Source organism: Terrapene carolina, unplaced genomic scaffold, assembly GCF_002925995.2.
Source record: "Terrapene carolina triunguis isolate 2854851 unplaced genomic scaffold, T_m_triunguis-2.0 Scaffold58, whole genome shotgun sequence".
Classification (NCBI taxonomy): domain Eukaryota; kingdom Metazoa; phylum Chordata; order Testudines; family Emydidae; genus Terrapene; species Terrapene triunguis.
The window spans coordinates 86,447,272-86,471,467 of NW_020664409.1; the positions used below are offsets into that span (position 1 = coordinate 86,447,272).

At 38.9% G+C, this 24,196-nt stretch overlaps 1 protein-coding gene across 1 annotated transcript in view; it reads right to left on the reverse strand.

Moving 5' to 3' along the window:
• CSMD3 (CUB and Sushi multiple domains 3) overlaps window positions 1-24,196 on the reverse strand; it is a 1,099,171-nt gene that overhangs the window by 124,955 nt on the left and 950,020 nt on the right. Inside the window, exons 47-51 of the mRNA XM_026659890.1 lie at window positions 20,170-20,250; window positions 19,057-19,170; window positions 6,515-6,703; window positions 5,994-6,140; window positions 3,607-3,795 (exon numbers count right to left, since the gene is read on the reverse strand). Coding sequence (XP_026515675.1) covers window positions 3,607-3,795; window positions 5,994-6,140; window positions 6,515-6,703; window positions 19,057-19,170; window positions 20,170-20,250 — 720 coding nt within the window. The remainder of the gene's footprint in view (window positions 1-3,606; window positions 3,796-5,993; window positions 6,141-6,514; window positions 6,704-19,056; window positions 19,171-20,169; window positions 20,251-24,196) is intronic.

A 24,196-nucleotide genomic window follows, 5' to 3' on the forward strand; every position in this document is an offset into this window, starting at 1 on the left:
ATTTTTACACTTGAAGCAAGATAATAATTGTATTCCAAAAGGCCATGGTAGTCCTGCTTGCTCTTTCAAAGCTTTATTATTATGGGTTTTAGTAAACTGTAGGAATCTTTACTGATTTATACAGGATGCAGAGGATTTGTGTCACTAAAAATTGGGCCAGGCACTCAGACAATCATTTCACATTGTGATTTCTGTAGTGTACTTTACAAATGCACATCATTTATTTGCCAGAAATTTATAATAAGCTTAATGTCTAAGACAGGATTCGTCTGCTTCTCTTCAGGCCAGAGGAAGAATGTTTTCATATTAGCTTCAAAGCAGGGATTCAGTTAAATGCTTCACTTTTCAGTTTGAGGTAGGGCTAATTTTTTAATCCATTGCTGCTACACTGGGTCTTTTCTATCAAGTGGACATATTTTAATTATAAACACGGTACAAAAATAAAGAAAAAAATGTTTACTCTAATGTTAACAATTGTTTGTCTGGATTCCGAAACATAATGACACATTATGAAGTGATGTGAAGAATAGGGTGGTATCATCTATTTAGAACATTGGACCCAGAGCTATTTTTTCACAGACAAGTGAAGATTAAGGACATTGAGAACTATATCCCTCTTTACCTAGTATCATAGTGTGTCATATTCTTCACAAAAACACTACTGAAAGGACTACTAAGACTACTGGGACACATTTAATTACCCACAAGACAAAATGCTAAAGTAATGTCTCAACTATTGCACACCTACAAAATGAAGGTGTGTCTAGAGAAGACATAAATTTAAATCATCTGTTGTGCATAGATTTTGTGGAAAGTAAAAATATCTGAGTAGATGTGGACAGAGTATTGGTAACAATGGAAGAGGGTAATGAAGAACCACAATAAAGAATTGTGAAACTGTTCTGGAAATTTGGATTCATATGCCACTTGTGTCATAAGTGATATGTTTGGCTGCATAATCCTGATTCTCAGTAGATGTTTACACAAACAAGTTGTTGTTATAATTTGTCACAATTTTACTTGAATGACAATCTCCACTCAAGAGCTGATTAGAATTAATGTGGAATAGGAGGTATGTAGCAGTGTACAATAAAGCTGCATGAGCTGCATTGCCTTAGACAGGATAGCATAAGGGTGACTATCTGTTCTGGCTCCTGCACTGGTATTCAAGAAGGGCTGTGCATAGAAGGGCTCCCAGTCCACTTTCTGTCTGTGTGCAGTTACTGATCTTCATTGTAGTTCCTAAATTCGGATGAATACAAGAATTGAGTGAGACTAGCTCTGCTAGGCACCCTATAAATGGAAGAGAAGGTAGGGCAAGAGACAGGGCCATGAACTTATCATCCATCCTCACGAACCAGCACAGCTGGCTGTCCGTGGAGGTAGGCACATGCTGCACATCCTTAAGAGGATAGCAGGACTGTCTGTACTCTTTCTGAGTGCCAGAGAGCTCTGAAAAAACATGATCCATTAGGCAGAGAAGCTGCAGCTACTGTTGTTAGGGTAGTGCTGCCACTCCATAGAACAGTGTGAAATGCATAATCTTGCTCCAAGTAAATACCAATTATCAAAGAACATTAGAGAAGTTTATTGACTGTGTTTGTTATCTATGGGCCATTATTGCCAGAAGTTACAAATTCACTAGAGTAAATGGGATCAACCCTATACCAGCAAGGGTTCACCCCTAGTTGAGGCCATGTCCAGGAATTGCACTAAATCAGTTCATCTTCTTGGTGCTCTGACCAAAGCCTAACCAGCAACAACTACCTTTAGAGCAGCATGGGCAGGATGTAAACTCTCTGATAGAGTGTGAGTTACAGGCACATAACACTGCTGCAACCACCTTCTACAAACAGGGACATGATGGAAGCAGATATAACCAAGGGGCAAATCAAGTCCATAATTTGAATTATAGTTAACCTTCATTAAATGCTTAGTTATAATTAATTGGCATGTAATTAACATAAACATCTTATTAAATTTTAGAAATCATCATCAGTGGGTGCAATGAATGAATACCAAGCAATTAATAAATATTTTTTTTTCAACTAGTTCTTTACAACTAGTTACCAATTATGCAACAACTTCCGTTAATAAACTATTTAAAACATATAGTTACTAAAATCAACTAGTATTTCCATTTAATAGATTTAACTATTTTCTTAACACAAAGTTACTTATTTGAGATATGTAGTTAAAAATCTGATCAAGATCCATGACTAGCTCTCATGAAGATACTCCTCATACATTTTTATCCCCTGACAATCAGGAAGGTTAAAAGAATATAACACTGCACATGTAACACCTGCACTTCATTTCTGAGCACTTGAACATTTAGAAAACATTCATGCTTTTAATATTTTAATAGACAGTGAGCAATCACAGCTTTTGACATGGTGTTTGCATAATACAGATACAGAACTCTTATGTTTAAAAAAAATTCAGTTGAAAGGTTTAGCTCCCCAAAACTACTTGTGGAAAATTAACATGAAACAAACTTCAATTTCACTTCTCTCCATAGGTCAGCAGGAACATAGTGTCTGCATACATATAAGCAGCTAAAGTATTTGGTTGGCACATCCCTAATGAAGGTCTGCCGCTTCTGTACTTGTGTGATTAATAAGGTCTGAGAACCTTGCATGAATAGTAAAATAGAATGATCATTTTGTCCAAGTTTATACAACAGAATAATATGAATTCCTTGTTTTTAAAGGAAACAAAGTGTAGACAGCACATTTCATGTTTCATGAATATTCCTAATAGTTTACTATTCAATAAGATATATGTTACTAACACAATAGCATTCTTCTTAAGAAAATATATGTTGTAAACCAAACTGTTAACCACACAGTCATTTCTATTTAATTATTAAGGAATCATACAGTACCTTGGCATGCAATTCTAAAGACAGGAGATGCTAAATATAATGTTAATTTGAAGAGTTCTGTCCCAAATGATTAAGTTTAAAAATCAATCTGAGGCTCAAAATATTAAGGTAGACATCAAAATCATCAGATAGTTTTCTTTAAAAAAAACAACATTTACTTTTCATTAGAAATCTCATGTATTCTAGTACTTTCGGGATCGTTATAGTTGGTGGATCATGAATAAATATGGAATAGTTATTTGGCCCTTCTAATATTAATCCTAATAGAAACATATAACACTGAGAAATGTAGAAATGAAAAATAAACCAACAATATAAATTGAGAGAACTTTTCTGACCATCCAAAAATAAATAAATAAATACATGCATAAATATATGCATGCATACATACATAAAGTTGGCTTCAGTTTTAAGTGAAGATTCAGGTGAGATTACATTTTATCTAGGTCAGTTTGCTCACAACTACACAAAATGTGATACAAAATGACTTCCAAAGTCATATAATCAATAGTTGCTAACCTTAGTAGATTCTGTTACAATATTTGATTTATTAGTTTTGTTTGTAGGGTTGAACTGGCAGGAAGATTTTGGTTCCCATGAATGAAAATTAAACAAATTTATTTTATTTATTTAAATCAGAAAAACTGATGGCCTAAATCAGAAGAGGAGAAAATAGTCTGCTAAAATATGTCACTTAATCTGTGATTAAACATATTTACCTTGACAAGCTGGGACTGGTGCATCCCATGCATGATATCCATATGGAGATTTCCTGCATACAGCGGTACTTTTCCCAACAAGCCTAAATCCTCGATCACAAGCCCAGCGAACCATACTGTTGAGCTGTCCACCTGTCTGACTGACAATGAATCCATGTGGAGGGGACTCAGGAGTACTACAATAAAGAGCTTTGGGAAAAACAAAAAACAAAACAAAACAATGTTTCCCCCTCTGTTAATGTTCGGTAGCCAAATCTGAGGGTTTTATTCAGTTTCCACACTAACGCTACCTGAATTCTTTGAGAATTTGCCTGTGTAAGGACTGAGAAAAGACATTACGATAGTGATTCTGGCACCCTTATCTAGATTCAGTAGTGCGTTATTCAGAAAGTAAAAGTGGCAGAATAAGGCCTAATAAGGACTTCAGGATTTGGTTCCCAGATGGCAAATGTGAAATCAAGACGCATCAGCACAACTATTATTATAACAACTTCTCTGCTGAACAAGGTACAACAAAGTATTTTTGTTCCATGATAGCTTAAAGAAACTAAATTGCTTTAATATTTACTACTATGAAAAATGCCCTTAATAAATCAAAACCAACAAGTCTATCGGCCAAGGATTTCCTTTTTCAGATTATTGTATTTTTTTTGTTCACAACAAAAATTATTTCTACAAATGTCAACCATGTATGAACTAAAAGTGAATTATTAAAAATTACAGTACCACAATCTTAATTGTACTTCTGAGTGCCCCAATTAACCAGCATCAGTTACTTTGCAGCTGCATTTTTCTCTCTTTGAAATTCCCCAGAAATCCTAGAGGACATGCAAAATGTTGAAGATAGGGAAAGCATCTCTACAGATCTTTATAAGTGTGAGTGGAGATAATAAGGTTAGAAATAAGGTTTTAATAATCTGATAGGATGTTGGCCCAGATTCTTAAATCTATTTAGGTGGTTAACTTCCAGTGGGAGTTGTATATCATTCTTATACATTTTTCATTTGCTTCGTTTACCTTATGAGAGGAGACTCAAAGAGCTTGGCTTGTTTAGCCTAACCAAAAGAGTGTTGAGGGGAGATATGATTGCTCTCTCTAAATACAGCAGAGGGATTAATACCAGGCAGGGAGATGAGTTGACTATGTGGACACAAGAACAAACACTGGTCATCAAGTTTAGGCTTGAAATTAGACAAAGGTTTCTAACCATCAAAGGAGTGAAATTCTGGAACAGCCTTCCAAGGGGAGCAGTGGAGGCAACAAACCTAACTAGCTTCAAGACTGAGCTTGTTTTGTTTGGGGGACCGTGTGCAGTGCATAGCAGAATGTTAGGCAAGGTTAAGAGCTTCTTAACGATGCTTTGATCCCTATGACCTTTAGCACCCATCAACCCTTAACTTGAGGGCTGGCTACTCAAGAAGACCAAGCCCACTCCTAAGCAACCAGAGGAGCTAGAGTACAGTGGCAGCTAACAAGAGTTTTGCGAGGGAGTTTAGAGGGGAAATATGGGGGAGGGGGACTAAATACACTTAACATTCTTTAAACTTAAGGCAATAAACACCCCTCTCCCAATAAAAAACAATACAACAGAGGAAAGAGCTTCAGGACTAAAATGAGAATGCAGGTAGAAGTCCAGCAACAGAGTGGGGGCTATCCAATTTATTGCATTCAATGAAGCATGTATGATTACCTACCCTATGGGTATGTGGTGTATGTGTGCATTCGGTGCCAGGACCTCCTGGCCCTGAAAGACTGTGTACAGGCTTTGGAGACCAGAGTGGCTGAACTGGAGGAGCTAAGGGAGACAGAGGTACATGGAGGAGATTTTACAGGACACAGTAGAACAGTCCCAACCTCGGTCTTACAGCCTCTGTGCTGTAGAGGAGGATGAAAAACTCAGGGACGGAGAACATCAAACTGGGTTCAACCAATTTGATACTTACTTATCAGAAAGTGGTAGCAATAGTTACCATATTTGGGGTCTGACCATCATATATAGGCAAGTTCACAGTTGTTCCCCTTTCCCCACAATATTTTAAGGCATTGTGCAGCACTTGGTTGGCAGTTGAATGGAGTTGTATGCAGCTCTAATGCAATACTTGACCCTAGGTTTCAACCAGTTTTCTATTCTGAGCAGCAGGAATTAATTAATTCTTTATGTTGAGTATTTGTCATACCATTCTAAATAAGACATATTTTATAAAGATATTTTATACAGAATCAGTTATCTGGTTCAAATATAAAAGAGATCTGATTTTCTTTTCAGTTTTAGAGGCTTAGTGTCTAATAAAGTAGCTCACATTATCCTTGTACATACATAAATACATTCCATACATTCCATATTGAAGTTTTAAGCAGATAGAAAAGGACACATTTTATTTACATACCTATGTATCTTATCCTGAAACCTCTTTTGTTGGTGCCGTGATCTGCTGACCACCGGAGAAACACTTCATGGCCATTACTGGATATATTTAAAGAGGATGAGAAATCCCCACTTAGGGAAATAAGCAATGGGCTATGACTATTTGGTCCTTGATACAGGAGGAGAAAAAAATGAAAATATAAAGATTAAAATTAAACATGTACAAAATGTTCCTTGAGTAATGGTAAATGAAATAGATTTAACAGTGGAATTTACATTAACCACATGCTACGTATTATTGAATAGATCATAAAAGATAATTAAATATATATATATACACACACACAGTCATACTGATTAGTAATGCAATACAATCTGGAAAAGCAATGCAATCTAATGTCACTACTTATACTAACAAACTCAAGTAATGACTTATTTAGACAAAAAAGAGTATTTCTATTATATGTCTAAGTGGCAGGGAGTGGGGCAGGGGTGACAAGGCATAAATATAAAAGCATACAAAGTTGTATATCCTGTAGTTACCATCAAACACCTCAAGTATATCAAATTCCTTTTCTGTCTGGAAGAATTCAAAGAACATGCTGATATTATAACCCTTTTCCACAGTAATGGTCCAAGCGCACATTTGGAGGTTTGGGTAGCTGTCAGGGTAGCCTGGGCTCAGTATGACTCCTGTTGAATCCAGACGCATTTCATTGGCTGGGCAGAGCACTATGAAACATAGAGATTATTTCAAAAACTCTAATTACCATTATACATATAATTTTGTATGACTTACATTTTTTCTAAGTTAAAGAAAAGAGCTGCATTACTCACTTTATTTCTATGAATATGGAACAAGAACACTTAATTAAGGGATAGTAGACAAAGTTTGTGTTAGCCAGCATTTCCTACAATAAATTATGTTACGGAAAATAAACACACTAAGGCTGAGAAATCACTGACTAATGGGTTTTACTCTCCTTACATTATCTGGAGACCCTTTGTTCTTTCAGACTGCACATTAAGTGAGCCAGGCTGAATTGTTCAGATAGTAAACCACAGCTTTTATTCCTTTCCTTAAATAATAATAATGATGATGGAAGATAAAATCTCATGTGAACCAAGTTTAAGGAATCAGTTGTGGTCTCCGATTATTAGGCTGTAAATAGCAATAAATCACTCTATTAGTTTATTAGAAGCATATAGTTATTAATTTTAAAAATGTTTGTTTTGGAGAGCATATACCATACTCATACATCCAGTATGGCAAAATACATTGTTTCTGGTATTTGGTCTTACATTTAACTTTGTCCAATGTTACTATTCCTAGATTTCTCATTGCCTCTACCTGCTGTAAGAATGACTTGAAATCACTGTCATGCCACTTTATAGACCTCATATATCACATAGTGCCACTTCTAAGCTTAAATGTCTCTCTTAAATGTCCACTACCAAGTGGAAATGTAGAGAAGAAGTATTTTCTACTGGGTGAGACCTAAGACTGGCAATCAAGAAATCCTTCAAATGAGGATAATGAGTCCATGCAACAAGCCCCTCCTTATGAAACAGGGTTTAAAATTAAGGAGGGAAAGTTAAAATAAGTTCTGCCATTTACTTAAATGGTATCAATAACAGAACAGAGGTTTTGTTAAACCACATTATCCTCCTGTCCCTAATAAATATATATCTGATAAAGATGCCATGAGATGGATTCATTATGCATACATAATCATCTATCCCCTTAAGTCACAGTTTTTATCTTCTTAAAAGATGTGTACACTAGTGATATTTAAATGTGCATTTGGTTCCAGTGGGGAAAACTCTCAAGTTCCAAAAATTCTGAATTTTCCTCCCTTCTTACTCAAAGACAGGTTGCTTCCTGGATGAATGAATGTCAGTCAACTGCAGAAAAAATTTAAAGAAATGCAGCCTGAAAGTCTCAAGTTCTCCACTGCTGTCAGCTCTGTTCTTGAAGTCAGCCAAGGAAAAGAAGATAGATATTATGAATTTGCATTAACCTCCAGGCAACCGTAACTCTGAGTTAACCGTTTTTGTCAGTGAATCTATGTTTTTTCCCTTTATATTTTTAATGTACCCATTTTTTTTCCTTTTCTTCTGCCTCTTTCTTCTTCATGGTATAAGAGTCAATGACCTACAGATCACACACATCTGAGGGCTGTTAACAGGATGCTTAAAAAAAAGTTTGGCACTTAAATTCATACTAAGGCACCTAAATAAAAGAGGCCCAGTGAACACAATTCCCAATGAAGTAAATGGGAGCTGCGGATGCTCAGCATCACTGAAAATCAGGCCACTTATTTAGGTGACCATGTGTGAATTTAGGTACCTAAGCTTTGGCAGTCACATTTGAAAACTGTGGCTTAAGAGTTTTACATAAAGTCATACAAGTCAGTGGCAGAGTCAGGAATAGAACCTGGGCCTCCTGGCTCTCAGGCCAACAGCTGAGAAGGAGAAAGGAAATGGAGAAGGGTAGGCTGAGGATAATACATCAGTGAAGCAGAGGAAGATGATATGTATATATATGAGCCAGTGTAGGCCAGTGTACATTTACTGATCTAAGAGAAGGGGGGGAAAGATTGGGAAATACTACTCCAATTGATGCATATTAGAGGAAAACACACACCTCTTAGGCAGATCATATCTGGCCAGTCTTACTCAGCGGTTCTCCAGCTTTTGTATTGGTGGCCCCTTTCACACAGCAAGCCTCTGAGTACGACCTCCGCCCCTTATAAATTAAACACTAATATAAATGCTGGAGGCGAAGCAGGGTTTGGGGATGGAGGCTGACAGCTCGCAGCCCAATGTAATAACCTCACGACCCCCTGAGGGGTCACAACCCCGCGTTTGAGAACCCCTGATTTACTGAAGGAATATCGGGCTCATAGAAACCATCCTCAAACCACGCACCAAAGGGCCAGCTTCCTCCAGGACACAAACAACTTCCTCCACAAACTGCAACATCAACAGCCTCCCTCAGAACACCATCCTTGCCACCAGAAATATCACCTTCTCTATACACCAACATCCCTCACAATGATGGACTAGCTCCGTTTCAAATATTTACAAGACAATGGATTACTCTCAAATATCCAGACCAAACACATTGCAAAACTTATTCATCCTCATCCATAACAATTTTACATTCAGTAACAAACACTTTGTCCAAACCATGAGAACAGCCATGGGTACTAGGATGGCTCCCCAATACACCAACCTCCCCAATACATCAACCACGGATTCCGTGACTTTCCAGGACTTTCATGACTTCCAAAGCTGCAGCAGCCAGTGTGGCAGACCCCAGGGCCGCTCCAGCAGCTGGGGCGGTCCAGGGGCCAGCCACACTGGTCGCTGTTGGGGCAGCCCCAAGGCCAGCCGCACTGTGATGTACCGCATCCAGTGCATTAAATGCCCCAATACCAATTATGTGGGTGGAACTATACAATCATGACGCTCTCGATGAACATTCACAAGAAATTGGTAAAAGACAAAAGCACCATATCATCCATGTATGAACACTTTTCACAAAGCAATCACTCTATACATGACCTATCAGTCCTCATCCTAAAAGGAAACCTGCATGACACTTTCAAAAGACGAATCTGGAACCTTAAATTCATAACTTTTCTAGACACTACAAATCATGTACTTAATAGAGATACTGGATGTATGGCTCCTTACAACAATCTGTAATCCACTAACAACCCCTCACCAGCTGTTTCCCACTCACCCCCTTCCTTTCCTCCCTATGACTGGAGGGATGTTAATAGGCCACTTCACCTGAATGATCCCTTGAAATATGCGTTAACTACTTGTTCAAAACAATCTGTGCAAACTTTGTATTTAGCAGTGACACTTTAAGTTAGTTTCCCAGACCTGAAGAAGAGCTCTGTATAACCTCGAAAGCTTCTCTCTCTCTCACCAAAAGAAGTTGAGTCAAGTAAAAGATATTACCTCACCCACCTTGTCTCTGTAATATCCTGGGACCAATAGGGCTACAACAATACTGCATTGACCAGTATAGTAGACAATGATGACATTACATCCAGAGCTGTCCTTAGGCATAGGCAGCATACACGGCTGTATAGGACACCAGAAAATCTGGGGCACCCCTGGGTCTTAGTGTCCACCCACCCGCCTCTTCCTATCCCTGTTCTGACCCTTCCTGCAGGCTCCCACAGCTAGCTGCTGCAGCCTGTTGACTCTTACTCTGGAGGGGATCTAGTAACTTAAAAGTGAAAAAGGCTTCCAGCCTGCCAGACCTATTAGCACAACACTGAAACTGTTAAAGAGCCATTCAAGCAGTAATGAAGCCATTTAACAGGCATTTGCCAACCCCTAGGTATATACTGTCAGTTTCTGAATTTACTGACAAAAACAGTTGTGCATTACTGTAGTGCTTGGATCTTCAGACATATAGTTTTTTAAACAAATCCTTCAAAAGACCACTCTTATCTAAAATACACATTTTAATTTTAATTACTATAGTACAAAAAACTTGCTTCCAAAGTCTTCCTGTCCTTTCTGTCTATCCCTTTCTCCCTTCATCCCCCTGTTGAAGAGTGGCTAGCCCTTAAAGGGAAAACACCCCTTTCCTTCCAGATAGCTAGACAAACGAGTTTCCCGTTCTTTACTTCTGACTATTTGATGAACTAGTTTTAAGAGAACCCTCCAGCAAAGTCAGTACCTTAGTAAGATATAAAATCCTTTGTTATGTCTAAAATCTTTGGAAACATATTTTTTAAAGTCGGTGAAATTTCATAAACATGTCTGTTGTTATGGAGATCACACAAAGTACCGTATATACTTGTTCATTAGCCCGTTCATTTATAAGCCGACCACCCAAAATTGATAGGTAAAAATAGCAAAAACTGTATGACCCTTTCATAAGCCGACCCTATATTTCAGGGGTTGGAAAACTTTGGCTCCCGGCCCATCAGAGTAAGCCACTGGTGGGTCGGGACGTTTTGTTTACTTGGAGCGTCTGCAGCCATGGAGCCCCTCAGCTCCCTGTGGCCGCAGTTCGTTGTTCCCAGCCAATGGGAACTGCAAGAAATGGCGTGGGCTGAGGGATGTGCTGGCCGCCGCTTCCTGCCATCCCCATTTGCCTGGAGCGGCGAACCGCGGCCAGTGGGAGCCATGATCGGCCGAACCTGCGGACGTGGCAGGTAAACAAATCTTACTCTGGCGGCCCGCGTATTAGATATTCAATTCAATGATTCCATAGAGTTTTAAATCATCAAATTTTGATGTAGACCCGTTTATAAGCCGACCCCCGCTCTTTGATACGTCACTTTTTTAACAAAAATATTCGGCTTATGAATGAGTATAGACAGTAAATTAGTGTTCCCTTTTTCTAAAAGCAATGAACATTGTTATGAACACACTAAACCTCTGTGACTGATTAATTTAAAATAATGTCTTTGCTTCAGTGAGTTAAATATGCAGTATTCTGGAATGATTACTTTATGAAGGCTTAATAGTACATTTAAAATATAAAATCAGCTTAGAAATACTGATTAAGAAAATGTAAAATGGAGAAGAGCTGCATCATGTATTCCATAATATTTAATGTTCTATTCATCAGGACAGCTGACTTGCCCTTACTAGAAAGTTTTTGCAAATAAATCTCTGACAAACTTCAGGGTATATCAAAATACCTGTGACTGACATTTTTTATTCCTAAATTTAGTGCTTTTAATTAGGTACCTTCTGCATGTCCAGTCTTCACCTTCTGGCATGCAGTGGAAAACATGCTCCATTTTCATTTGAGAAAGCCACTCTTCTGCAATTTCTTTCTAATGTCATTTGCTTCATTTGGGTTCAGGGATTTGGCTGGCAGGGGGTGAGCAGGCAGGGGGAGGGAAGAGAGGAAGGAAACAATGGGGAGGGGTGGGGGTTGGGCAGAATGGGGGTGGGGCCTGGGGCAGAGCAGGGGTGGAGTATGGGTGGGGCCAAAGGAAGAAGAGATGGGCTGGGGAACTAGCCTCCCCAAGCGGCAGCTTCACCCACCACCTATGACAGCAGGTAAGAGCTGGTTGGCTCCTGCACACTCAGCACACACTGCAATCTCCTTAGGCAGGGGTCATATTCACAGAACCAAATATGCTGGTGCTGCACATTCTGTGTGAGGGAGAAGATACGGGGGTCCCTGAGAGGAACTGTGACTCTCTGCCATCGTGAGGCAAGCCGGGTGGTTCGGTATCCTTGCTGCCTCATTCCTTCCCCTCCCCTCCCCCCCCGACCACACATAAGTGCAAACCATTTTTTCCCAAACAAGCCTAAAACATCGATCAGAAGCTCAGCGAACCACACTGTTGAGCTGTCTACCTGTCTGACTGAAAATGAATCCACGTGGAGGAGACTGGAGCACTACAATAAAAAACTTTAAAACAAAAACAAATTTTAAAACAAATAACCAAATGTTAAATTTTGGTAACCAAATCTGAGGCTCTTATTCAGTTTCTACACAAACTCTATCTGATTTTTCACCTAGATTGCCTCCTAATGTAGCATTTTACTGACACCTGTATATTTATTGCAACCAATATATTTATAGTAGGGCTGTTGATTAATCGCAGTTAACTCACTCAATTAACTCAAAAAAATTAATCATGATTAAAAAAATTAATCATGATTAATCACAGTTTTAATCACACTATTAAACAATAGAATAACAATTGAAATTTATTAAATATTTTGGATGTTTTTCTACATTTTCAAATATATCAATTTCAATTACAACAGAATATAAAGTGTACAGTGCTCACTTTATATTATTTTTATTACAAATATTTGCACTGTAAAATGATAAAAAAAAAGTATTTTTAAATTCACCTCATACAAGTACCATACTGCAATATCTTTATCATGAAAGCACAACTTTCATTGCAATCAATGTAGATTTTTTTTTGTTATATAACTGCACTCAAAAACAAAACAATGTAAAACTTTAGAGCCTACAAGTCAACTCGGTCCTATTTCTTGTTCAGCCAATCACTAAGAGAAACAAGTTTGTTTACATTTATGGAAGAGAATGCTGCCCACTTATTATTTACAATGTCACCTGAAAGTGAGAACAGACATTCGCATGGCACTTTTGTAGCCGGCATTGCAAGGTATTTACGTGCCAGATATCCTAAACATTCATATGCCCCTTCATGCTTTGGCCACCATTCCAGAGGACATGCTTCCATGCTGATGACACTCATTAAAAAAAATAAGGCATTAATTAAATTTTTGACTGAACTCCTTGGGGGAGAACTGTATGTCTCTTGCTCAGTGTTTTACCCACATTCTGCCATATATTTCATGTTATAGCAGTCTCGGATGATTACCCAGCATGTTGTTTATTTTAATAACACTTTCACTGCAGATTTGACAAAAGGCAAAGAAGGCATCAATGTGAGATTTCTAAAGATAGCTACAACACTTGACTCAAGATTTAAGAATCTTAAGTGCCTTCCAAAATCTGATTGGGACACGGTGTGGAATATTCTTTCAGAAGTCTTAAAAGAGCAATACTCCGATGCAGAAACTACAGAACCCGAAACACCAAAAAAGAAAATCAATCTTCTTTTGGTAGCATATGACTCAGATGATGAAAATGAACATGCATTGGTTTACACTGCTTTGGGTCGTTATCAGGCAGAACCCATCATCAGCATGAATGCATGTCTTCTAGAATGGTGGCCAAAGTATGAAGGGACACGTGAATCTTTAGCGCATCTGGCATGTAAATATCTTACAATGCCAGCTACAAAAGTGCCATGCAAACACCTGTTCTCACTTTCAGGTGACATTGTAAATAAGAAGTGGGAAGGATTATTTCCTGCACATGTAAACAAACTTGTTTGTCTATGTGATTGGCAGAACAAGAAGTAGGACTGAATGGACTTGTCGGCTTTAAAGGTTTACATTGTTTTATTTTTGAATGCAGTTATTTTTTGTACATAATTCTACATTTTTAAGTTCAGAAAGAGTTTAAGAAAGAGATTGCACAACAGTACTTGAATTAAGTAAATTGAAAAATACTATTTCTTTTATTTTTACAGTGCAAATATTTATAATAAAGATAAATATAAAGTGAGCATTGTACACTTTGTATTCTGTGTTGTAATTTTTGAAAATGTGGAAAACATCCAAAAATATTTATATAAATAGTATTCTATTATTGTTTAACAGCGCGATTAATTGTGATTAATTTTCTTAATCGCTTGATAGCCCTAACTTATAAGCAAAACCAAAATATTTTTTCCAAAACTAATACATGTTCAGGTGACCCACACAGATTTTTAAAAATACTAAATGTTGGGCCTGCTTCTCCAGTATCCTGCATCATGTGTATGAATTGATATCAGTGCAAAGTGAATGTAAAATGAAACCAAGTAAGAATATTAGTCTTTTATACACACATTGCACTGGCTAAAAAATCTGCACAAGATGAAAATCAGAACCATAGTGTCTAATAACAAAACATATGTTCTTCTTTGTAAAAAGCAATTATGTAGCTCTCAATCAATATATTTTACTTGAAACTAACATTACTCCTGAGGGCATTCTGCGCCAAGAAATTGAAAATTCTGCACACAATATTTTAAAATTCTGCAAAATTCTGCAAATTTTATTTGTCAAATAAAAGTGGAGGCTCCAGCATGGCACTGTGGAGCACAGGAGAACAATGTGCAGCTTCCCCCCAGGACATGGACTCAGCGGTGAGGCTGCACCCAACCCTGGACACAGCACAAGGACCAGGCCTGTCCCAGAAACACCGCAGGGCCCTGCCCCTCCATGCCAGGTGCACCAGGTGTGGGCAGGCAGGCTCAGAAAGGCAGGATCCAAGTGTGAAGGGGCTTAGTGTGGGGGATTCAGGTGTGGGTTGAGAGGGTTCTGTGTCGAGCAGTCTGGGTGTGTGTGGCTCAGTGGGGGATTCAGGTGTGTGGGGGGGAATTTGGATGTACAGGGGCTTGTTGGGGGGTTCTGAGTTAAATGGTAATGGGACTATGCAGGAGGGCAGGTGAAGGTGGTTGGGGCTCAGTGCGGGGGGGGATAGAGCTCAGCAGGGGGTCTGAGTTTGGGGGCGATCAGTGGGGAATCCAGATCCTGGGAGCTCAGTGGGGTGGGGATCCATATGCAGCTGGTTGGGGCTTGGTAGTGTGGGGATGCGGGTGGTTCATTGGGGTGGTCCAGGGGGAGTGCGGTTCATCATGGGGGGTTCTGGGTGCAGGGGGGTGAAGCTCGGTGGGAGGGTCTGGTATGAGTGGGGTCTGGATGCATGGGGGTTTGGTGGATGGAGGAGTATCTCCCTATAATATCTCCCCTATAACTGAGCTGTGATGGGTGCAGGAAGAGTGGCGGGAAGGAAGTTTGCAGAGCTTCCTACAGCCAGGGAGAAATCTGGGGGTGGGTCTGACATGGCTCCGCATGCCATGCAGGGAAAGAGGCAGTCTCGTACTCCCCAGACCGGCTGGGACTAGCAGCTGAGCCCAGCACAGGGTAGGAGGGATAGCTCAGTGGCTTGAGCATTAGCCTGCTAAACCCAAGGTTGTGAGTTCAATCCTTGAGGGGGCCCCTAAGGGATCTGGGGCAAAATCAGTACTTGATCCTGCTAGTGAAGGCAGGGGACTGGACTTGATGACCTTTCAGGGTCCCTTCCAGCTCTATGAGATGGGATATCTCCATCAATTAGGAACCACCAGCCAGGTCTTCTCCACTCCTGCCCCACAGTGATTTACTTCTCTGCTGGCAGCCCTGGGCATCCAAAACATACTACTTGGGAGGGTCACATGACCACTCTTGTGGCTTTCCTTTGGTTCCCCATCATAAAGTCATTTTTCTGTGGGGAAGCAAAGAAATCTGCAAGGTGACATAAATTCTGCACATGTGCAGGTGTATAACATGGACCAGCAGCAGTTGTGACAGAAATTAAGTTTATTCCTTCAGGGTGACTCATACATAGTGATTAAATCCTGCATAATTAAATGATGATAGTATATAAATCAAACAGTGTAGTATAGCAAATAATCCTTGCATGCAATAGGAGTTACTATACCTCTTATCCATACTGCTTTTAGGTTCCATAAAAAAGGAGATAACTGATGGGGAAATATGAAGTTGCCAATAGATCTGATACTCAGGGATGTATATCTTATAACTTCCACACAAAAAATAGAAATGAGAGAAGTAAGTTATCTGTTGTTCTAGCAGCCAACCTGAATAGGTATTCTAGTGTTTTTTTAATTCCTCTGAATTTTTGTGTTTTCTCAGGCTGATAAATGGTGAGATTATGTTTATCTGATTCTGCTTGAGGCTAAAAACAGGAGGTAGACTAAAATAGACCGTATTACATTATTTAGTATTTATATTTGACAGCATATTTATTAGTCAGGGTAATGAAGTGAAGAGTCCTAGGTTTTTATCTGAGATCTTCCAAAGACTGTATATGTGACTTTGGTAGGAAATTTTTAGAGGATGGCTTAGGTTAGGTGCCAAATCCATATTTACCAATAGGCACATAAATAAATGGCCTTTTCAGAAAGCATGCCCGGGGCATCTGCATTTCGTACTGAAGTTCATAGGAGTTGAGGGTACTCAACATTTTCCAAGAAAATGTTTGGAAATTAGATTGATTCTTATTTCTTCAAGTGTATAAAAATGTGAGGGCATGATATTTTCAAGAGCAGGAATGGGCCCTTCTACTTTTAAATTAAGAATGTAAAAAAAGAAAAAAAAAGTATGACTTTTTCAACTCGCAACTGAAATATGAATACTGTAGTTATCACTGAGTTGTAAACATTAATTATCTAAACAATTGTATGTCTAACAACTAAATTGTGCATTTAGTCTGAAACTCTTTTGGAATTACCAAAGAAGCTTTCACATATTAAAGCATTAACATTTAGCAGCAGTGGATTTATTCACAATTCATAACTTGCCACTATTCCAAAAATATACTTTGATTGGGAGTGTTTTCTAAAAATGCCAATTAACTCAAATTGCTTCTTCGGTAACAAAACATCTGATGAGAAGGAGAGAGATTATATAAATCTGTTTCTAAGTTAGAATGCAAAACTGTAAAGCAGAACCAGATGGTAACGTCCCCCATTTAATGCAAATTTAAATAAATGTTGTGTTTATGTGCCTGATCTGGCAAGATGCTTCACACATCCTGCTAGATAATGAGGTCCCTCCACTCCCACTGAAGTAGAGGGACTATGCAGGAGCTGCTCAGCATCTTGCAGGATCAGGCTCCCAAATATTTCCAACTCATTTCCATAAATCACCATTTTCTGATGCCAGTTATTCTTTTTTATCTCTAAACTGTCACATAAATATTTGCTAGTGTGGGATGCTAAACACATCTCTTAAAGCACTGATGAGACAGCAATAAACCACATTATATTTACCCAATATTATTAAATTAATGAGAAAGATTGTAGGAGTTGAAATCACCAGTGCCAGATTTCCAATTAGGCACAGTAGGCACATGCCTAGGGGCGTCGGCATTCTAGAGATGCCTAAAAGTTAAAAGTGGGTTAAAAGTTTCATTTTTACGGAAAACATGAAGGTCAGCTGTAGGCGGGGGGGAGGGGAGGAGGGAGGTGCTGAAGATGCTTTGCCTAGGGGCACGTAAGGTGTAAATCCGGCCCTGGAAATCACCCTACTGCAGGGCCCCACATAAGCCCCTTGTTGGGACTGGGCAAGGATGCAGAGGGCAGAATAACCATACTGGGGTACATCCCCACCTCATGGATTCTGAGAAGAAGGTCTATGCTTAAGATATTGTAGAGGCCAGTACTCCACTCCTTATAGATAAGTCCTATACAATGTACTAGAAACATGTCTGTAGGATTTTTGAACCATTTTATGGAATTTGATAAGGAATTATGTTTCTTCCAGAGAAGTCATGTGCACTGTATGAAATATTCTCTAGGATGGTTCACTCATGGTCAATGTAAGTCAATGGTGCTTTTCTCTGAGTGCAAGCACTTCTGCTGTGTCTTCTCCTTTTGTAAGCCTTGCAAGTGTAGAGTGAAGGCTCTTTGGGATTAACCTATTCTTTTCTATTCATCTTCTCATATCATGTCCATTTCATGGTTTCTGGACACTTATTCTCCCACATAGCCCATAGGGGCCAGCCACAATCTGACCTAAATTAGTATTCATTCAAAACTACTCAAAGACACCAGTCTTCAATCCAAAGCAGTTACAGTGGGGTTCCCACTTATTCATATTTGACGAGCAAACTCCTTCCCATCCAAATACCCCTGACTGACAAGAAAAAAACAAAACCCTAGAGGAAACTATACAAAAGGTGGAGAAGTACTCATTTGTATAACCTTTTAAATCCCACAAAAGCCATCTCAAATTACCTTCAAATGTCACCAAAATATTCTACCTTAGAATAACATCATGTATGTCAAAGATAAGAAAGATTGGCTTAATTTAGGATAAATTAATGGTTGTCAGGTTTACAATCTAGCTTTAACTTAACAATGGAGCGATGATGTGACTCTCCATGATATTTACACACTGCAGTGAAACCAAATACACTCCAACATGCTGTAAAACAAAATAAAATTCAAAACAAACTCCTTACATGACTGTTTCACTTAAAACAATGACATTTTATGGTGTTATTCATTACCACTATGTTATTTGTATAATTTATTTAAATCAACCTAATAATTTTTGATATTGTTACATACTTTAAAAAATATTGAGATACAAGTGCATTTGTATTTATTTGATTTAGCCTGCCCCCTTCCACCTTAGAGCATGAATTGTGAAATAAGCAATTTACCCTCACACAATGTAACTGAAAGTTTGCACTGCATAGTGGTAGCACTAAAAACTCATTAAATATCATAGATTGTTAATAATAAACTCATTACAGTACGCTCTAAGGTATTCACCATCCTGGGAACACTGGAAATACAGAGGGAGGGTTGGAAAGATTTTAAGTATGACTCCATATGTCAATTAAAAGCAAAGCTTAGTTCTGCAAACACCACTCAGCTGGTACATTATAAAAGCAATACATAATACTAATAAGAATAGAAAACCTTGACAAGAAGGTGGCACTCCATCCATCTGAAGTCTTTCTCCCAATCTACATGTTAGAATTTCATTACCAACCAATGTAAAGCCTGGATGACACTGGTACCTTATTATGTCCCCTATTTGATAAAAAGAAGAGAACGGTTAAACATCAATTTTTAGTTTTGAAAAGAGTATTGGTTAATGAAGTACACTTACTGCCCTATATAATGTGCTATATGACCATTGGAATGAAAAGCTTTGATTAGGCAGAGGAACTGTTGTGGTAAATAAGCATTCTGCTGCACACTGTACCACATTTATCACTGTTTCTAATCATGGTATTAGCATGATTATGTCTTTGATTTTTGTTACTTTTGATTTTTGTTACCTTTCTGTGCAGACCACATGTTTGTAGACTTTTAAATCTCTATAATTTATTGGGTAGTTGTCATAGTATTAATTAAATGATAATGGTACTAATTATTCAGGCAAAATGGACAGACTCAAAACAGAAACTTCTGTATCTGTGGGTTCACAAACATACATACATATATTAAACAACTAGTAGAAACAAAACAAAACAAAACAAAAAACCTAGGCAGCCCCAAAACTATGTCCAGTTGGGCAGTCCTGTTTCCTCCATTCTGTTTATTTCCCCTAACTCATGGAAATTTAGTTCAAGCACCTCTTTCAATTTATTTTTAAAAAATACACCGACATCAAAAACCCAAAGAATTGGGAAAAATATTAATATTAACTCTATTTTTAAAAGTTGCAGTCATTTAGATCTATATACACAATACTCTGTACATAATAAACACAGCATTTGATAGTTATCTTTCTTTAAAGTGTCTTGCAACCCTTTACACTAAACTATTTTTTTAAAAATGCTTATAATTTAAATTCATTTTAAGACTTTATGACTTTATTAGAACATTGCAAATAAATACATTTTAGAAAAAGGTATTTGGGAAGCAGTTCCTGTGTCCTTCAATAGTATCGCCTGTGAGACTTAACTAGGATTCAAGAAGTACAAGAAGGAAGAAAAACTTTTTAAATATTTTTCTTTAAAAATGTAAATGTATTTCTGAACTCTCCTTGAAATACGTTAGTGTTCATACTTTTACAGACATTACCTATTTCAAATTCATCATCCTCAGTCAAAATGTCAGCATTTGGTATAGTTGGTGGAGGTTGACACACTCGAAGCTGATAGGCTATAAAACACAGAAGGTATTGTGATCAATATGTTGCTCAACTTCACGGGATAACAATAAACAACATTTATAGCTTTGCATTGAACGTTCAATGGAATCTAACAGAAAAATATACATGGAGTTTGAATGTTAAGAATCCAAAGATGAAGAAAGGATGAGGATCTCCCAGGTTAAAGATTTCAGATTTGTCTTAATGGCAAAATCCTGCTCACACATATTCTGGGAAGATCATGGGTACTTGTGAATTATCTGCAAGGAACTAATCTTGTCTGCAAAGCACAAATGTTTAGTTCACAGTATTCTTAGCAAAATGTGTTTTTACCCCCAAATGCTACCTGTCTTGAGATCATCTTAAATGAAGGCCCATTCAAGAGTAAAACATTATTCCATTCAAAGGTGGAATAACCATTATGAAGCAGCCTCTTCAGGTGTGAAATATCCCAGAAAATGAATGCATATAGATAGATACAGAATATGACCACAGAAAGAATTTATCCTTGTGGGACTCTACAAGTAAGAGGTGGTGGGGGAGCGGGGTAAGGGGCATCAATGGCAGACAGGCATTTTCCCATCATTACCCTTTGGATGGATCCTTCCAGAAAGGACTTAAACCATTTTAGATATTTCCTCTAGATCCCTGCCACATCTCAGGCAGCACAGCAGTATCCCATGACCAGGAATTGTCTTAGGTATGTCAATATTAGCAAATACAAAAGCACTTAAGAATACTAGGTGAAATCTTGGCTGCATTGACATCATTGGGAGTTTTGCCACTGAGTTCAAGGAGCCAGGATTTTATCCATTATGTGGATTTTGAGTAATGCTTGGAAGCTATTTTCTACCTTGTTGACCACAAGGATCAGTTCTCTCTCTGGTCCTGTTCAATATCAATATGTAGCCTCAAGGCAAACTGATCAGATGACATGGGCTTGTGTGCAAGCAATACGCAGATGACACACAGCTCTGCCTATCCTTCATGCATAACCAAACCACTACCATCAAGATGGCCCAATGCTTGGCCGAGATCAACTCGTGGATGAAGAGCAGCTAGTTGAAGCTGAATCAGAGCAAGACAGAGGTGATGCTGGTGGGCAGAAGAAAGCATGATGAAGAGTTTTCAACAATGGTGCAGTCTCCTTGTTGAAGGTGAACACCCACAACTGTCAAGTCAGTCAGTCAATTCCTTCTAGTTGGTTAGGAGACATTGTCCCATCCTGGCAGACGATGACCTAGCCCCAGTTATACATGGCTTTATCATCTCCTGTCTGGAGTATAGCAATACAATATACCTGGGCATGAAGCCATTAGCCCTTAGGAAACTCTGACTAGTACAGAATGCTGAAATTCATCTCCTTATTAACATTGGCTACCACAAGCACATACAGCCTGTTCTCCACTCTCTACAGTGGCTTCCCATAGGATATTGATTCAAGTTCAAGATCTTAATCTTTATCCTCAAGGTGCTCAAGGGTCTTGCCCTACCAATATCTAAAAGATCCTTTAAAGCTTCTGGATGAAGATCAGGCTTAATAACTTTGCTCCTGGGGTACAATGGAACATTCAACAAAAAGGGTAAAGGGTCACATTGGTGCATATGACAGATCTTCCTTAGGGGCCAGTCCCACATTGTAGAATGAACTCTCACAGGAACTAAGGACCATCACAAACCTCACCACCTTCTGCTCCAAGTATAAGACACTTCTTTGACCTGGCCTTCTCTACCAAATGCATAGCAACATGTACATGTAAAACAATAAAATCTTCAATAACAGCCAGTACCACAGTTTTGACGACTCCTGTGATTTTATCTTGAGGCTCGTTATATTTGTTGATTTACTTAAAGCTCCATCACCCGGAGTCAACAGATTACAATGACATGAGACTCTCAGATTTCATTTAAAAAGTAAGCTTTTAGCCCTCATGGTTGTGGAAAAAAACTTGAAAAATATGAGTTGAGTGTACCCCAAAGGCTGAGAAAACAGAAGACAAAGAAAAAAAAACCCAAAATGTATTTTACTTTTTAAAAATCTCAGAACTAAAAAAAAAAAATCACAACAAACAAACAAACAAACAAACAAACAAACAAAACCCCCTCGTTTTTTTGTGTGGCTTGACACATGATTTTTGGACAGGTGGGGATGGCAATACTGGTACCACTTTCAAGTCACACCTTTCCCCTACTGGAAAGAATATTAACAGTTTCAAAACAGAGGATGACAATTCACTCAAACCATGTGCCATGGTGAGGTCCTGATGGAAACTGTCACAAAAATAATACATCAATTAGTTATTTTTTCCAGTTTTTTATACATGCAAATTTGTATTTGCTTATATTAAGATTGCAGGCTCAAACCTTAGGTCTCTAGGTTCAGTGTCATCAAAATTACAGTTCGGAAGATCTGATTCACTGTGGTCTTGCACCTTTTGTAATCATTTAATCTATGCAAGTGTAAAACAGTGTAACACACTATCATTCTGTTTTAGAAGAGATTGTTCACAGCATAGGTGCTGACTCCGTGGGTTCTCCATCCCTGGAGAAAATTAGCGGGTGCTTAGCACCCACCAGCAGCCAAGCTCCGCTCCCTCTCCCCCATTCCCACCCACCAGTGGCCCTGCTGATCAACTCCTCCCCCTCCTCCCAGCACCTCCTGAACAATGCAGAATAGCTATTCCGTGGCATGCAGGAGGTCTTGGGAAGGACGGGGAGGAGCAGGGATGGGGCACACTCAAACGAGGGGGCGGAAAGAGACAGGGAAGAGACGGGGTGGCGGTGGAGCGGAGGCGGGAAGAGGCAAGGTGAGGGTGGGGTCTTGGAGGTAGAGGTGGAGTGGGGGGGCAGTGGCAGGGATGGTGTGGGGGTGGGATTGGGGGTTTCGGGTAAGGTGTGGAGTGGGATTGAGCACCCCCAGGGAAAATTAGACGCCAGCGACTGTGGTTCACAACCAGTTTGCACAGGTAGAAAGTACGAGGCAATGGAGAATCACGCCTTCACACTTTTTCCATTACTCCAAACAACATGTTACTGGATGTCAGAATTCAAATGAGTGCTATGATTACCCAAAATGTATTGGACCTAACTCAAAATAAGTTGTGGGTGCATGGGGGATCTTGCCCCATTCTATATTGCCCCATGTTCCTTTTGTAGTTTTGGTGGATTGCTATGGCAATCTCCGGACAGTGTAATGCTCCCCAGGAGCCATTACTGGCTGGTATAATTTAGAGTAATGAATAGAGGGAGGAGCAACCATAGAAAACCAGCCCCATAATCAGGGAACCACAAATGGTTCCTATGCTCAGCTGTACCCAGTAATTACTGGTTTATTGTGTCATACTGAAATACTGTAAAGGCCCAATATCCTACTTTCCTCCTTGTCCCCACCCCAGATCCTATTCACTCGATTGTGAGTTTGTTTGCAAGGAATGCAGGATCATATACAAAGATATCCTGATGTTTGTATACAAATGGTTCCTGTTGAGAAGTCGTCAAGCTTTCTGAAAGCTCAGCCGTGGATTTGTCAGAGATCATGGGGGTTCCGTATAAAGGAAATGCAATGAACATGTGGAATTATATAGAGTAGGTACAAAGGATAAGTAAATACATATTAGTAACTTCAGCTTTGCCACTGCTGTATTGCTCCTCTTTATCCAGGTGCCCTTTCTGACAGTGTGCATGACACAGAATCTACAATGCAACTGTCAGGATTGCAAAAACAAAGCAGTCAAAAAAATACAAATAAGTCTTCCAAAAAGGAGGTCTGCAAGAAGGCTTAGCTCGCAATTTGACTATCAGTGCCATATACCAGCTACTCTCCAAAAACATCAAGATTGGGAAATTCTTGAATTCACAAAGACTAAAAACCTATGGGTTAAATTCTCAGCTGATATAAATAGGCTTGATTCCACTGAAGTCACTGGTGTCACTTCAGTTTACACCAGATGAGGATCT